The sequence below is a fragment of the Solanum dulcamara genome, chromosome 6 (assembly GCF_947179165.1).
Source record: "Solanum dulcamara chromosome 6, daSolDulc1.2, whole genome shotgun sequence".
Lineage (NCBI taxonomy): Eukaryota > Viridiplantae > Streptophyta > Magnoliopsida > Solanales > Solanaceae > Solanum > Solanum dulcamara.
In genome coordinates, this window is record NC_077242.1 from 3,988,480 (window position 1) to 4,006,880 (window position 18,401).

At 32.7% G+C, this 18,401-nt stretch overlaps 2 protein-coding genes and 1 pseudogene across 2 annotated transcripts; all 3 read right to left on the reverse strand.

Moving 5' to 3' along the window:
* Positions 1-5,610: 5,610 nt before the first annotated feature.
* Positions 5,611-7,541, reverse strand: LOC129893498 (probable glutathione S-transferase; annotated as a pseudogene).
* Positions 7,542-7,687: 146 nt separating this feature from the next.
* LOC129893497 (probable glutathione S-transferase parC) lies at positions 7,688-9,056 on the reverse strand. The gene is made up of 2 exons (XM_055969038.1): positions 8,654-9,056; positions 7,688-8,152 (listed from the first exon to the last, which is right to left on the reverse strand). The coding sequence occupies exons 1-2, from the start codon at positions 8,975-8,977 to the stop codon at positions 7,808-7,810; spliced, it is 669 nt and encodes a 222-aa protein (XP_055825013.1). The 5' UTR covers positions 8,978-9,056; the 3' UTR covers positions 7,688-7,807.
* A 1,009-nt stretch (positions 9,057-10,065) lies between these two features.
* Positions 10,066-11,981, reverse strand: LOC129893499 (probable glutathione S-transferase). The gene is made up of 2 exons (XM_055969039.1): positions 11,541-11,981; positions 10,066-10,645 (listed from the first exon to the last, which is right to left on the reverse strand). Exons 1-2 carry the CDS (start codon positions 11,856-11,858, stop codon positions 10,301-10,303), a joined length of 663 nt encoding a protein of 220 aa, XP_055825014.1. The 5' UTR covers positions 11,859-11,981; the 3' UTR covers positions 10,066-10,300.
* Positions 11,982-18,401: the final 6,420 nt, after the last annotated feature.

Consider the following 18,401-nt stretch of genomic DNA (forward strand, 5'->3'; position numbering starts at 1 on the left):
CAAAAACTATAATTTTCCTTCGTGATCATCTAGATGAAAGCCTAAATGTTGAATACTTGACAGTTCAAGATCCACTTGAATTGTGGAAAGCCTCTAATGTGATATTACAGCAGCAATACCGTGAAAAGAGTTTTCAAAAATCATGAAGCCCGTCCCACTGAAACTGCTTCGTTACCAAAAGCAAATGTGGTAGAAGCACATGACCAGTCTGAAAGAAGACAAAATAAAAATCAAGGTCACAATAATGTGCGTGGGCGTGGCAATGGCAGAAGACGATATAATAATCGTCGTGGTGGTTGTCAACATAAAAGGGAGAACAATATGAGTTCTCAAGGTGGACCTTCTAGAAGTAACTGTCACCGTTGTGGCATGAAAGACCACTGGAAAAATGAATGTCGGACGCCTGAGTATTTTGTAATGTTTTATCAAAAAAAAATTAAAAGAAAGGCAAATAGAGGCGGTGCCTCTTCTTCTAATACTCGAATAGAGTCACACTTGACATTTGAAAATAATGTTGAGGAAGGATCTTCGCATAATAATAATATTGAAGCAAATCTGGCTTTGAAGGATAACGATTTTAATGACTTCAATGATATTACTCATTTGGAGGTTGAAGATTTTTTTAAGAATTATAATTGATATTTAATTTTATTATATGATTTTCAATATGTTGTTGTTTTTATGTACTTTTGATTATCATGTTATTTTTACGTTTATCTATTTAAAAGAAAAAAAGGGACTTATGTTATTTTATCTCTTATAATGTATTTTTATTTTATGAAGATAAATAAATTCCTCAATCTTCAATTGGATCCAAGATAAATAATGGAGATATGTGTCTTTTGGATAGTGCCACAACTCATATGATATTAAAAGAAAAGAAATATTTCTGTCATTTAATTATGAAAAAGACCTATGTCAATACAATATTTTATAGTACAAAATTGATTGAAGGCTTTGGAAAAGCGACCTTATTACTACTTAAAGGAACGATATTAGTAATTGATAATGCATTGTATTGTAGTAAGTCTCAAAGAAACTTGTTAAGTTTTAAAGTTATTCACCAAAATGGTTATCATATTGAGACTGCGAATGAAGAAAGGGTTGAATACTTTTATATTACTACAATAAATATGGAGAAGAAAATTGTGCACAAAAAATTACATGCACTTTCTTCTGAATTGTACCATACAAATATTGATACTGTTGAATCACACGTCATAGTAAACAAAAAGGTTTACTGATTCTAGTGATTTCATCATTTGGTATTACCGGTTGGACCATCCCAGTTATAATATGATGCGCAGAATTATTAAAAATTCACATGAAAACACTTTGAAGAATCAAAAAATTCTTCAATCTAAGGAATTCTCTTGTGTTGCTTGTTCCCAAGAAAAGCTGATTATTAAATCATCAACAACTAAGATTGGGATTGAATCCACTTCGTTTCTGGAATGTATACAGGGTGATATGTGTAGGTCAATTCACCTTTCATGTGTACCATTTAAATATTATATAGTCTTGATAAATGCATCTACAAGATGATCATATGTGTGCTTATTATCAACTCGCAATATAACTTTTGCGAGATTGTTAGCTCAAATTATAAGGTTAAGAGCAAAATTTCCAGATTATGCAATAAAGACAATTCGTCTTGATAATGCTGGTGAATTTACATCTCAATCTTTTAATGATTATTGTATGTCGGTTGGAATAAAATTTGAGCATACGGTCGCTCGTGTTCATACTCAAAATGGTCTAGCAAAATCATTGATTAAACGTCTCCAATTGATAGCTAGACCAAAACTTTCTATTTTGGTATGGGGGCATGCTATTTTGCATGCAGCAGCACTTGTGCGCATAAGTCCAACAAATTTTCATGAATTTTCCCCTTTACAATTAGTTTTTGGAAGGGAGTCAAATATATTCCATCTTAGAATATTTGAGAGTGCGGTATATGTCCCAATTGTTCTACCGCACCGCACAAAAATGGGTTCCCAAAGAAGGTTAGGAATATGCATTGGGTATGAATCTTCTTCTATTATAAAATATTTGGAACCTATGACTGGAGATTTATTTACGGTAAGATTCGCTGATTGTCATTTTGATGAATCAGTATACCCAACATTAGGGGGAGGACATAAGCAACTGAAAAATGAGATAAATTGGAATTCATTATTACTATCTCATTTAGATCCTTGAATAAATCAATATGAGCAAGAAGTTCAAAAGATGATTTATTTGCAGAATATTGCAAATCAACTGTCGGATACATTTACTAACCTTCCACGGATTACTAAATCGCACATCCCAAGTGCTAATGCTCAAGTTCAAGTTAATATTCTGGTAGGACAACTTGTTCAGGTAAATGAGTCTAGGCCACGCTTAAAACGTGGAAGACTAATTGGTTCCAAAAATAAAAATCCTCAAAAAAGAAAAAAAATAAATGATCAAGATGATTATAATTTGGAGGCAAATACTCAAGAAAAGCCTAGAGACACAAAAAATGGTGATACCAACAAGAAGGTCCAAGTACCTGAAAATAATGAGAATGAAGAAATCTCAATAAGTTATGTCTCGACAGGAAAATAGTGGAATCGAAATGATATTGTGGTCGATAATATTTTTACTTATAATGTTTCCATTGAAATAATGCAACAAGATAAGGATCTTGAACTAAAATCTGTCGATGAATGCAAAAAGAAAAATGATTGGCCAAAATGGAAGGATGCAATTCAAGCAGAGTTAACTTCACTTAAAAAATGTAAAGTTTTTAGATCAATAATCCTAACACCTGAAGGTGTCAAGCTAGTAGGGCACAAATGAGTTTTTGTGCGTAAACGAACTGAAAAGGGTGAAGTCTTAAGATATAAATCACGACTTGTAGCCCAAGGTTTTTCGTAAAGGTCTTACATTGACTATATAGAAATATATTCCCTTGTGGTGGTTGCAATTATCTTTAGGTATCTAATGAATTTGACAGTAAATGAAAAGCTTGAAATGTACCTAATGGACGTGGTCACTACCTATTTATATGGCTCATTGGACCATGACATTTTTATGAAAATTTCTGAAGGGTTCAAAGTGTCTGAAGCATACAAGGATTCTCGAGAAACTTGCTTAATAAAGCTTTAGAAATTTTTATACGGGTTGAAACAATCAGGACGCATATGGTATAATCGTCTTAGTAAATATTTGCTAAAAGAAGGATATAAAAATGATCCAATTTACCCTTGTGTCTTTATGAAAAGTTCTGGATTTGAATTTGTCATAATAGTAGTATATGTTGATGATTTGAATATTATTGAAACTCCGAAAAAATTTTCAAATGCAGTAAAATAGCTAAAAAAAGGAGTTCAAAATGAAAGACCTCGAAAAGATAAAATTTTGTCTTGATCTACAAATTGAACATTTTACAAATGAGATATTTGTACATCAGTCAACATATACTGAAAATATTTTAAAGAGGTTTTATATGGATAAAGCACATCTATTGAGTACCTCAATGGTTGTAAGATCTCTTGATATTAATAGAGATCTATTTCGACCTCATGAAAATGATGAAGAACTTGTTGGTGCTGAAATACCATACCTTAGTGCAATTGGTGCATTAATGTATCTTGCCAACAATTCTAGACCAGATATAGCTTTCTCAGTAAACTTGTTAGCAAGATTTAGTTCTTCCCCAACGCGAAGACACTGGAATGGAATTAAGTATATATTCAGATACCTCCGAGGGACCACAGACATGAAATTATTTTACTCAAATGAATCTACGTCACAATTGATTGGTTATACAGATGCGTGATATTTGTCTGATCTCTATAAAAGTCGATCACAGACAGTCTATTTATTTACATGTGGAGGTATAGCTATATCATGGCGTTCAACAAAGCAAATTATGATTGCTACTTCCTCAAATCATGCAGAGATAATATTCATCCATGAAGCAAGTCGAGAATGCATTTGGTTAAGATCAATAAATCAACACATTCAAGAAACATGCGGTCTTTCTTTGAAAAGAGACGTACCAACCATATTGTATGAAGACAATGCTGCATGTATAGCTCAATTGAAGGGAGGATATACCAAAGGAAACAGAACAAAATATATTTCACCAAAATTCTTTTTTATTCATGATCTTCAAAATAAGGGAGAAATAGTGTCCAACAAGTTCGCTCAAGTGACAATTTAACATATATGTTACCAAGGCATTGTCGACTTCAACCTTTGAAAAAATGAGATACAAAATCGAAATGTGTCGTCTTCGAGATATTAAGTGATGTTTTCATCAAGGAGAGTAAAATACGCGCTGTACTTTTTTTCCCTTAGCCAAGGTTTTATCCCACTGGGTTTTTCTGATAAGATTTTTAATGAGGCAGAATTCAAGGCGTATTACCAGATGTGTGTACTCTTTTCCTTCACTAGGCTTTTTCCCTCTGAATTTTTTCTAGTAAGGTCTTAACGAGACACAATATCTATGGGTGTCCAAGATAACTATGTATATTGTTTCTTGTAAAGCTTTTTTACACGAGAACATACAAAAGGGAGTGTTAGGAAATGAATGTTGTTTTCATGGATGTTGTTTTCCTAAGTGGGGCCCACTTAAAAGTGGGCAAGTTGCTCATTTGGTTTTAATCCTTTTTCTGGCTATAAATATAGCCTTCCTCTGTATCATTCCCATACACAGATACATAAAAACGAAAATTGTCCTCTCTTTCTCTCTTTCTCTCACATCTCTTTTTTAATTAATTTGCAAAGTTAATTTATTTTACAACACTATGCTTTGAGACTCTAAATTTTATTAATATTTTATATAGTTATTTAATACAATAAAACTTACTTGATTTCTTCAAACACAAATAAATAAAATGAAATATCTATTTTTAATATATTAGCCAAGTAAAATGAACAGATGAAGTAATAGATAAAATCTAGTAGTAATACATTTAAATAGACACTTATTTGTCAAATATTAATATTTGGTCATGAAATTTTGAAATTCGAAATTGGATACCAAAGATTAAAAAGTGTTTCAAATCTTATCTTTGAACTTCATCTTCATAAATTTCAAATAAAGTAATTTTTTTTCTCTTTTTTAAAAAAAGTATAATCAAACACAATTTCATCTTCAAATTCAACTTTATAAATTTTTAATAAGCTAATTTTCTTTTTTTGAAATCTCTTCGATACCATCAAATTCCAAATGACACACTTTTAATATAGATAAGGTGATCAAATATTTATAGGTTGAGACGTTGAGTTTACGTGTTCATGTGAATATCTGAATTATTTTAGGGGGTCGTTTATGTATTCCATGTTTAAAATATAATGGATTATTTTGATATTTTCACAAAAAGCAAAGCAATGCTAAGATACATTTGAACCGAAGTCCAAAATGAACAAACCTATTTATGATTCCTAATGTGGCTCTTGAAATCTTCAAGTTCTAGATCCGTCTCTGAATAAATTTACCATGCTCCACACAAGAATTAAAAAAAAGCAAGCATTCAACAAAACAATGCTAGATAGAGTCCTTTATTATAACTGTAAAAGTAGAACTGACTTATTACACTACGAACAAACTTACTTTTCAAATACAAAACTACAACTCAAGAAAGCACAATGAAGTGCCTTTTTTTTTAAAAAAAAACATTATGATGCACAATTGCATATGCATATGTTTATCCGATTCCAAACTTCTGTCTTCCCACTGATACAAACTCACAGACCTTACGTTGGTCAGGCAAAAACTTGGCCACACTGTCCCTCTGCAAGCACCTCTTGGCCCAAGACACAAGCTTTGGGCACTCAGTCTTTATGCTGAAGTTACCATAGGTCTCATAGGCATAAAACCAGCAGTAGAATCCAATCAGAGCAATATCCACAAAACCAAAGTTATCCCCTCCAAAGTAAGGCTTCTCACCTAGTGCTCCCTCCAACACCTTAAGGCATTCTATGAAATCTTTCTTACCTGCCTCTTGCTCTTCTCCCTTTGTTGTCCATATCTTCTTCCCATGATCAAACAACTGAAAATTTCAACAGACCAAAAGAGGAAAAGGTTATTACTTACTGGCACAAAACTAAGATAAATATCTTCGTAAATTCATGTTAAGAAAATGGACCTCGGACCCTAGGGAAGTCTTGTTCAACGTTAGTTTGGGATGGAAAATTGATCTATTTATAGGGGTTTTTTTTGAAATTATAAGCTCATGAGCTAGTTTTTGAAGTTGATTCAGAACTAGAGTACAAGCAACATTGTAAATACAAAAAATCAAAATGAGGACAACCATGCATGACAACATGTTTACAAAATGAATCGTTAGTCATGATAATTGACCAAGACTATAAGAACATTTCACTCCAATAATACAACACAAAACAACAACGCTTTAGTGTTTGGTAGGGTGCAAAACATTTTTGAGAAAATATTTTCTAACTTCTCATGTTTGGTTGGTTAAAATATCTTGGAAAATATTTTCTTTAGGAAAAACGTTTCTCAAAAAATTAAATGAGGAAAGTGATCCCCTAATGGTAGTAGGAAAAAAGGTTTCATAAGTGACATTTCAAGTTAATTGTATCTTCCCTATCCACCCAACAACCTCAACCCCCACCCCTTGACTCGTGGTGGAGCCAAGATTTTCACTAAGGGATCCAAAATATGAAAAGGCAAGTATACGCAAGTAGCTGAGTAGGTTCAACATCTACTATAAACAATATAATTTTATATCGAATGGAGTTCAGACGAACCACGTCAGCCCTACCCAGCTCCTCCCTTGCCTTTGACTACCCCACCACCCCGAACTCACACTCCCCATTCCATACTCACTTGCATAGTATTTTTTCTAGAGTACATAAAAATGTATTGATCATGTGTACATGGCATATTTGAACCTTTTTCATTTTAAAAAATAATTTAGTTAATGACGTGGCCGAATCATAATTGATCACGTGTACAAAATAGTTTTGCAAAACAGAAAATATTAAATAATGGCGTGGATGAGTCTTTTCTCAAATAAAAATGACATAAATGAGCCAAAATTTTAACAGATGGCATAGATGAGCCTTTTCTCAAAGTTCGATGGCATATTTGAGCCTTTTTCCTAAAAAAAATAATCATAGAAAACATTTTTCTACCAAAAAAGGAGGAAAGGTTATGAATACACCCTCTTGTTAATGTAGTCAGCCCAGAATATCTAGCTTGTGTTCTCTCATAAGGATCAGAGGGGAGCAAAGGGGATTAATTTATCCGTCCACACTTCCTCAATGTGCTCAACTCCAATAATAGACTCACAGATTGGTTTCTCATTGTGAATCAAGACTGGAACTTTCTTGTGGATAGGATTCATCTCTAAAAGCAGAGGACTTTTGTTCCGGGAGAAGTGCATGGATAGCCATTTTGGGGTTGCTATTTAGATTTCAATCAAAAGTTTCTGTAGAGTTTAGCCAGCCATTTATAAAAGCAACCCGCTCCCCTTTTTCTTCTTGCTTCTAGAATTGACTTACACTATGGCCAAGCAAACATTTCAAATCTTGAAACAACAACTCAAGAAGGCACAATGAAGTGCCTTTTTCAATACATTATGATGCATAATTGCATAACCAATGACCAATCCAACAAAACACAAAAATCACTCAGGTCAACCATCGAGCCAAAAGTAATGAGTTCAACCAAAGACACAGAATCTTAGAAGTAAAAGTAGAACTTAAACTATGACCAAATTCAAATCTTGAAACAACAACACAAGAAGGCACAATGAAGTGCTTTATTCAATACATTATGATGCATAATTGTATATGCATATGTTTATTCAATTCCAAACTTTTGTCTTAGCATTTTTACAAACTCAAGGACCTTATGTTGGTCAGGCAAAGACTTGGCCACACTGTCCCTCAGCATGCATCTCTTGGCCCAAGCCACAAACTTTGGGCACTCAGCCTCTGTGCTGAAGTTACCATAAGTCTCATAAGCATAAAACCAGCTGTAGAACCCAATCAGAGCAATATCCACAAAACCAAAATTATCCCCTCCAAAATAAGGCTCGTCTCCAAGTGCTCCCTCCAACACTTTAAGGACTTCTATGAATTTTTTCTTACCTGCCTCCTGCTCTTCTCCCTTTGTTCCCCATATCTTCCTTGCAGAATCATACAACTGAAAATTTCAACAACACCGACAAGGAAAAGGGTTATACCACAAAACTAAGATAAAAGTCAGTGTCATTTCATGTTAAGAAAATGAACCTTAGACACTAGCGAAACCTATCCTGTTCTTCAACTAAGATGAAACTCTAACATCCTTGTGCCCAGGACTGAGCATCTGGACCGGGGAACATAGCTTATGAAGTGAGGATAAAGCAAGACTATATGATGAGATAACTTTCCATTTCTTCAACTAATTGAACACTCTTGACACCACATAAGCCTAAGACTAAGCATCTGGAGCGTTAGAAACTCGCTTGTGAAGCAAAGATGAAACTACATAATTAGACAACATTTCATTTCTATCGCTAATGTGAAACTCAACTACCCTACACACCTAGTTAGGACTGAACATTTGGAGTGTGAATAATACAACACAACACAACAATGATTCAATCCCAACTTAGTTCGGATCGGCTAAATAATCCTTAAAAAATGGGGGGTATTAATTTACCTTTTTGTCAATATAGTCAGCCCAGAACCTAGCTTGTGCTCTGTCATAAGGATCAGTAGGGAGCAACGGGGCTTTATCCTTCCAAACTTCCTCAATATACTCAACTCCAATAAGAGACTCACAGATTGGTTTCCCATTGTGAATCAAAACTGGAACTTTCTTGTGGATAGGATTCATCTCTAAAAGCAGAGGACTTTTGTTACTGATCAGCCCCTCTTCTTCTTTGTGCTCATATTTTACCTCTTTTTCAGCAAGTGCAATCCTCAGCCTCATACCAAACATGCTGGCCCAGAAATCCAACAGAATCACCTCATCATTAGCCATTTTTGTTGTATGAATGAAAAAAGAAGAATTTCCCAAAATTGGCTGAGTACTGATTTGTTTGTTTTACATACATACAACATCCACACATATATAGTGCTGTAGATGCCTTTCAGTTTTTGGAATATTGTGCACAAGTAGTATCGTTCACACGTTGATTTTTTTACATGTTCTGTTCATTAATACGTTAAGTTTTTTATTATTCCTGATTTTTCTATAGGTCATTACATTCTCGTCACGTGGATTGGTCTCTAGTATAGTTCAATCAATAGAATACTATGATATCAGAAGAAAAGAAATAACAGATAATACTAAAATTGAAAGTATGAGAGTAATACTAACAAAATTGAAAAGGGAAATGGACAAGCTCGATTACCTACTGATATTGTATCATAATCCCTAACTCCATACATTCCCAGCTAGGATTCTCTCGTTGGTAAGTTGCAGGTGTGATATTATGGTTAATCACCTCTATTCAAGACTTTTTCGATCTACCGCTACTTTTCATTATTCTTTATTTTAGTCCATCTCTCATACCTCCTCTTTCAGGCATTTGTGCTCCTCACATGTCCAAATTTAGTGGTTTAGCCAGAAATTTCTCAAAGAATATTCAAATTTTAAATAGTAAATAATATTTTTCTTCTTACTTATCAAACAGTAGGAAATATGTCAAACACACCCTGCATCTCCTAATTTTGTTTTCACTACACATGACATTTGTCTGTCAAAGAACTTTTTTTGGCTAGTAATTTACAAATTGACACAACTTTACACATATATACCTTCATCGATGAAAGTAAAATTAGAACTTACATTATTATTCCATGGTATTTAGATATGAAGTTCCTCTCAAACTGCTAGATAAATGTAGCACTCATTATAAAAGTAAGCCTGGTTTAAAAACAAGATAAAGGATGGGATGAGCCCTGCTTTTCAAAACAATTAAAAACGCAGCTAAAAACGAATCGAGTAAAAGTAAATTAATGGAATTGTCATCGTTTATTATGTTCCAGATGGCATAAAGTGAAAGCATATAATCGAATCCAAGTTGTTTGAATCTAAGGCATTGTTATTATTGTGTTAGATGATGCTCATGAAAAAAGTGAATACTTCTCATTACAAATAGGAAAAGCCCCAGAATTACATACAAGAACTACAAAAGCCAACCCTTAACAAGACACAAGCTAAGAGTCCTTTATTTCAAGTAAAGCTAGAGCTTACACTATGACCAAACAAACATTCCAAATCTTGAAACAACAACTCAAGAAGGCACAATGAAGTGCCTTTTTGCAATACATTATGATACATAATTGCATATGCATATGTTTATTCAAGTCCAAGCTTCTGCCTAAGAATTTTTACAAACTCAAGGACCTTATGTTGGTCAGGCAAAGACTTAGCCACACTGTCCCTCTGCATGCACCTCTTGGCCCAAGCCACAAGCTTTGGGCACTCAGCCTCTATGCTGAAGTTACCATAAGTCTCATAAGCATGAAACCAGCAGTAGAAACCAATCAGAGCAATATCCCCAAAACCAAAGTTATCCCCTCCAAAATAAGGCTTGTCTCCAAGTGCTCCCTCCAATACTTTAAGGACTTCTATGAAATCTTTCTTACCTGCCTCCTGCTCGTCTCCCGTCATTGTATATATTTTCCTTGCAGTATCATACAGCTGAAATTTCAACAAACACAGAAAAATAAAACGGTTATCACTTGTTGACACAACAAATATATATACCCCACACGCCTAGGACAGAACATCTGGAGCACGGAGATATAGCTAATGAAGTGAGGAATAGGATTGACCAAGTCTATATAACAATATTCTATTTCTTCAACTAACGTGAAACTTTCACATCCCCATGCCTAGGACCGAGAACCTGAAGCACGGAAAACTTAGCTTATGAGGTGAGTATTAATCAAGACTATATAACGAGACAATATTTCATCTCTTCATCTAATTTGAACGTCTATCAGCATTTAGAGTGCGGGGTCTAGCTTGGTAAAGTGAAGATTAACTAAGACTATACAACGACACCATCAACCAAGAGCTAGCTCATATGAGGAGATAAGCGTCCAAGTCCATATAAATAGACCATCAATCCATTCTCAATCAATATGGGAACTCTAACACCCTCTTCACGTCAAGGCACAACTATAGGTTGGAGTGGAAGTGCAAATAGGGATCCATATAACTATGACATTTGAACCTAACTCAACCTCAAAAATAGCTAATAAGTTGACCATAAGTTCATTCTCCAACCAATGTGTGACTCTAACTCACTCTAACACCCCTTCATACCCAAGCCTAACTGGAGCGTAGATTAGAAACACAAACAAGAATGAACCTCACTCTAATATCATGTAAAGATATGACAACCTCAAAAGCTAGTTAACAAGAAAGACGGTCAATGTCCATAAATATACAATTAGTCCATTCCTGACCAAAGTGGGACTTTAACCCACTGTAACATGAAAATCTAACAACACAAAATGCTTCAATCCCAAATTAGTTTGGATTGGCTAATGAATCCTAAAAAAGAAAAGGGGAAGGACTATGAATTTACCTTCTTGTCAATGTAGTCAGCCCAGAACCTAGCTTGTGCTCTTTCATAAGGATCTGAAGGGAGCAAAGGGGATTTATCCTTCCACACTTCATCAATGTACTCAACTCCAATAATAGACTCACAGATTGGTTTCCCATTATGAATCAAAACTGGGATTTTCTTGTGGATAGGATTCATTTGCAAAAGCAGAGGACTTTTGTTCCTCAAATCCTCTTCTTTGTACTCATATTTAACCTCTTTTTCAGCAAGTGCAATCCTTAGTCTCATGCCAAACATGCTAGGCCAAAAATCCAACAGAATCACCTCATCATTAGCCATTTTTGTTGTATGAAAAAGTAATCAAGTGAAGAAAAATTTCCCAAAATTATTGATTTGTTTGTTTTAAATACATGCATACACGTAGTATATATATATATATAGTGGTGAAGATGCCTTCATTTTTAAATATTTTGTGATCTAAGTAGTGACGTTGTCCATTGGATTGTTCACACAGTCGATATTTGCAAGTTATTATTTTCATTAATATGTTGAACTCTGTAATATTCGAGACTTTTCTGGGCGGTCTAAGGTCTATAGGTCATCGCTTTCGTCACGTGGTCTCCAGCATAGTTTTATTTATTTGGTGTCGTATTATAGTGGAGTCTCACTAATTTAATTTCAATGATAATGAAGTTTATTTCTCAAGAAAACGCTATTAATAATACTCCCTCTGGTTATATTGGTTGATCATTATTCTTTTTATATATATTTTGAGAAATTATAAATAAAAAATAATTTTATTAATTCATCTTTTTAAAATATTTTGGGAATTTTACAAAGGGAAAAGGTCCTTTGTGATCTTTTTTCCTTTTATAATTAAATGTGATTATTTTTAAAAAGAATTAATTATAAAGATAACATAAAAAACTTAATTAATGTTTTTTTATTTAGTAAACTGAAGGTAATAAAGTGTTCCCTTTTCTCTTCGAAATCTTCGCCAATTTAATACTCCATTTATTTTGTGTTCCTCTTTTCTCTTCGAAATCTACGCCAATTTAATACTTCATGTATTCCAATTTATTTGTCACTATAATTTTAGTAGTCCGTTAAAATAAATTATTCTTATATTTTCTTGATCAAAAACTTTTATAAGAATATAATATTATGATAAGTTTAAGATTAAATATTAATTTTTTATTTTAATGTATATGATATGTTTCAGGGACTATCCTTTCTATCGTTTGCCCTTACATTTCACTCTCATTTGGTCTCTTTCTTCTAAAAAATAAAGCGAAGCAAAGCGCATGGAGAGTTAAATATAAAAAAAATAACTATAATTTGATTGAATGTCCTTAAAATATTTTAAATTGTTAAAAAAAAAGAAGGAAAAATGCTCAAATATGTTATCGAATTTTGAAAAAAGGCTCATCTACGTTATCCGTTAAAAGTTTATCTCATTTATGTCATTTACATTTGAGAAAAGATTCATTCATGTCATTATTTGTAAATTAAAAATATTTTTCATTTTTTAAAACTATTTTGTACATGTGGTCAATAATGATTCAGCTACGTCATTAGCTAAATTATTTTTTTAAATAGAAAAAGTTCAAATATGTCATGGAACTTTGAAAAAAGGTCCATCTATGCCATTCGTTAAAAAATTGGCTCATCTATGCCATTTCAGTTAACAAATAATGACATAGATGAGTCTTTTCTCAAATGAAAATAATCTAAATGAGTCAAATTTTTAACGGATGATATAAATGAGCATTTTCTTAAAGTTTTATGACATATTTGAGTTTTATGACATATTTGAGCATTTTACGGGGGAAAAATAATGAAAATTCCAATGGCCAAATGCCATCTATTTTCAAGCATTTCAACAATTCAAATATCAAGATTCTTCACAGATAATAAATACCTATACAAAATAAAGGCAAATTACGTCCCATCAAATGACCCGATTTCTCACTATGGAAACTATTACCATATTTATGAATTGCCAAATTTATCTATTGCTCTTTTTATATAAAATATAATTTCAATCATATATATTGAACGTAATTTTTCAGCAAAAGATAATTCAAATTATCTCCTTACATCTCCTAGCTCTGCTCACGCACATTAATAGGGTAAAAATAATTTTTTAAATTATATATAATTAATACATATTTTAATGCTCGAAATTAATCAGTCAGGTAAAAAGCGATAAAAAAGGCTTGAGAGATTTGTCCGAAGTCAATCAACAAAAGCATCACTTACCTATACGAGCACACAATACTATATTACTAAAAGTCTTAGCTGAAATCACATAAAATGAAAATAAAACTTAAAACATATGGTGTAAGTTCACAAATTGTTTTAGAGCACACGTTCAAACAAATATCTTTGGAATGTACAAAGAGGCAATGTAGCATGTGGTGGACGTTGTCTAGACTAATGGTGGAATATGTGTATCTTCTTTAAGGTACGTTTATCATATTTCTAGGAAAATTTTCAAAGTCCCTTTCGCAAGCTTTTAATTAAAACGGAAAAATGGTTGGGTTTGAAAATTCAGTGACAAAGCGAGAATTTTTATTAAAAAGTGTTAAAATATAAAAAAGTAATTTTACGAAGAAATCAAAGAATGTCAATATTTAATATGTATATGCATAAAAAATACTTTTATCTATTTTGTAATTTTTTGATGAAGACGTGTCGATCAGGGACGGAGCCACCTATTGCTAGGGGTTCATCCGAATCCTCTTCTGTAAAAAATTATATTATTTATATATAGTAAAAATAATTCTTTTATGTATATATAATAGATGTTGAACCCCCTTCCATAAATTTATGTGTCTATTTCTTCAAATTTTGAACCTCTTATATTAAAATTCTGATTCCGCTATTGGTGTTGCCGGACTGACACCGTAAGGGCATGTGGCTCCAACGGTACCTGAAATGTAGTCCAACTATACTGTTAAGCAAGACTTTTTTTTTAATTTATAACTATCTGATATTCACACTGTCAAAGTTTTTAGTCAAATATAAAATACAAATTAAATAATAAAAAAAAGAGAGACGAAAGATTTAAGTATGACAGATAAGTATTTTGGACTTCTTACGTTACGGCCTACCTATGATCTTGGACTTTTTGGGCATTTTCCACTTTAAAATTTTACCATAAAATACTCCTAGTTATATGATTGAATTTTTTTATTGATTCATGTGTAACAAACAATAGTATTTTCAAATTTATAGCTATTAATATTTTCTTTAAAATGGTCTAGAATTCCGAATATGAAAAGTAAGTTTTAAATTATAGGGATGTTATTCGAAAAACTTAGAAACGTTGGTAAATTATGATTGTTGTAAAATAGGTTTGTTATATTTGATAGTATTTTGATAATTAGAATTTGTAATCTTTATGATATTTAAAACTTATGTTCTAAATTTAAGTTCATTTGGAGTAGTTTTACATGTTGAATATGTGATGGACTATTGAAATTCAAAAAATAAATTTCTATCATTGGGGGGAAAATAAATCAACTGACACATATGTCTTAAGTGCAAGCATATAATTGAATGCACTTCAGCCATGTGCATCTTTAAGTACAAATAATTACTGTTGTAAAATGAGCTTGCAGGTTATGTTATTGTTTTGATAAATATGTGAGGTTTGTTTTTTATGAATTTGAAAATTATATTTTAAATTTAAAGTATATTTAAGCATTAAATTGTGTGTTAAATTATTGAAATTAAAAAAAAAAACAAGTTTTTGTTTATGGCCAAAAGATATAATTAATTAATCAAAACTTACACTTATAACATACGCGTCTTAAGTGAGTGTATGTGAAAAAATAGCTTGCACCATTCATATATCGTGACATTCCAATTCGAGACAAAGTCTGAAATCTTCATGATGGGCTGGACACTTTTATAAAAGAAATGGGCTTTTATTAGTCATTAAGTCCCTCTTCCTTTGTAGGCCATTTACATAAATAATATAGTATATAATATTAGTTAAGAGTTTTAGTACATTTTTCTCTTTCTTAGCCCCTCGTTCTCTTTTCTTTTAAGTTATTAATTAAGATAAATATGATATAAATTATAATAAAAAAATATTCTAAAAAAATAATTATTAATCTAAAAAGAATTCATTTATGTAAAAATTCCTCCTTTGTACTCCAAACATGCTGGCCCAAAAGTTCAAATGGATCACATCATCCCTAATGTAAGTCCACATAAGGGGTCATTTGCACTTATGACGTTATTTTGTTAATAAAAAACATAAAATTGTGAAGCATAAATGTATATTTGTGTGTCATAATATCTTCAAGTTTTCTCATATGTCTCAATTGCTAAAGAACTTGTGTCCTACTAAGGCATAAGTTCAGTTGGTAAAGGACACAAATAAAAAATCAACTCATTTTAAAGGGAAAAACAACAACTAAAGATCATGTTAGGAAATGGATGCTTTCCAAGTGGGCCCCACTTGTAAGTGGGCAACTTGCCCACTTGGTATGTAATCAATCACTTATTTTGCCTATATATATGTGTGTACAACTGCAGAGGAAAACACACAAAAAAACAATACGCACAACTCTTCTCTTTTCCTTTTTCTCCTCATTATCTCTTTCTAATTAATTTTGCTAAGTTAGTTATTTTCATAACACGTTATCAGCACGAGGCTCCGGCTAATTTTTCAAGGTAACAAAAAGTGGTAAGAGTTTTATTTAAATTTATTTTCATAAAATGGCAAATATTTCAAAAATTGAATTTGTTGCTTTGGATATCTCTGGAAAAGATTACTCTTCATGGGCACTAGATGCCGAAATTCATCTTGAATCGATGGGTCTGGCAGACACCATCAAAGATGATAACACGGCATCTAGTCAAGACCGTGCAAAAGCTATGATTTTCCTCCGCCACCATCTTGACGAGGGTCTTAAATTACAATATCTTACATTAAAAGATCCCTTGAAATTGTGGAAAAATTTAAAAGAAAGGTATGACCACCTGAAGTTGGTCATGCTTCCACAAGCACGTTATGACTGGTTAAATCTGAGACTGATGGACTTTAAAAATATAACTGAATATAATTCTGCTTTATTTAGAATTATAGCTCAGTTAACTTTATGCGGAGATGAAATCACGGAACAAGATAAACTTGAAAAAACATACTCCACATTTCCACCCGCGAATATGCTCCTGCAGCAGCAATATCGCGAAAAAGGCTTTACAAAATATTCTGAATTATTATCTCACTTACTTATTGCTGAACGCCATAATGAATTATTAATGAAAAATCATGATAGTCGGCCCGTTGGTTCTTTGCCACTCCCTGAAGTGAATCAGGCAAATTCTAACCAACGAGAAAGAGGCCATGGCCCCAGTCGTGGTCGTGGTCGTGGTCGTAATCAAAGAAGAAATTTTAATCATGATGCTCGGCTGGCACCAAGAAATAACCAGCAATATAAAAGGCAGGGTAAAAAGCCAGAAGCTTTACCGAAGAATAATTCAGAAACAATATGTCATAGATGTGGAGGTGTGGGGCACTGGTCGCGGATTTGCCGGTCATCAAAACGCTTGGTTCAGCTATATCAGGCATCGTTAAAGAGGGCAGAAAATAATCCAGAGACAAATTTTATCTCTGAGGACAATATTGAGCCCATGCATCTGGATGTAGCTGATTTCTTTAATTTTCCAGAAGTAAATATGAATGTTGATAAGCCAGATAATATTTAAACAATTATCTTTGTTGTTGTATGTATTAAATATTATGTTTGTATTTTTCTAGATCCATGTAATAAAATAAAATTTTGTATAACAAATTATGTATTAATTATAATATTTACTTTCTTTCTTTGTGAAGAAAATATGGAAATGCCTCAAATCTTATTTGGATCAATGATAAATCACGAGGATATTTGTGTAATTGATAGTGGAACAACCCATGCTATATTTAAAGACGAGAAATATTTTTCCAATTTACTTAGAAGAAAAGCTAATGTTACTACAATTTCTGGTAATTCAAAAATGATAGAAGGCTCCGGAAGAGCTACTATAATTCTACCTAAGGGGACAAAAATTGTTATAGAAGATGCACTATTTTCTTCTAAATCCCCAAGAAACTTGTTAAGTTTTAAAGATATCCGCAGAAATGGATATCATGTTGAGACATTAAATGAAATGAATATTGAATATCTTGGTATAACCAAGAGTGTATCAGGCCAGAAATATATTTTGGAAAAATTACCAACTCTGTCATCTGGCCTATATTATGCAAAAATTAGTGCAATTGAAGCAAATATGATCGTAAACCAGAAGTTTACTGATCCAAATATATTTGTGCTATGGCATGATCGAATAGGTCATCCTGGATCAATAATGATGAGACGAATTCTTGAAAATTCAACTGGACATCCTTTAAAGAACCAGAAGATTCTTACAAATGATGAATTTTCATGTGCTGCTTGTTATCAAGGCAAATTAATTGTCAGGCCATCTACCCTGAAGGTTGGCATCGAATCTCCTAGATTTTTAGAGCGTATACATGGAGATATATGTGGACCTATTCATCCACCAAGTGGATTGTTTAGATATTTTATGGTCCTAATAGATGCATCATCTAGATGGTCTCATGTGTGCCTGTTATCATCTCGCAACCTGGCGTTTGCGAAGTTGTTAGCACAAATAATAAGATTGAGAGCGCAATTTCCAGATTATCCAATTAAGACCATTCGCCTTGATAATGCTGGAGAATTTACATCCCAAGCATTTAATGATTATTGCTTATCAATTGGGATAAAAATTGAACATCCTGTTGCTCATGTTCATACTCAAAATGGCCTTGCAGAGTCATTTATAAAGCGCCTACAATTGATAGCAAGACCTCTACTA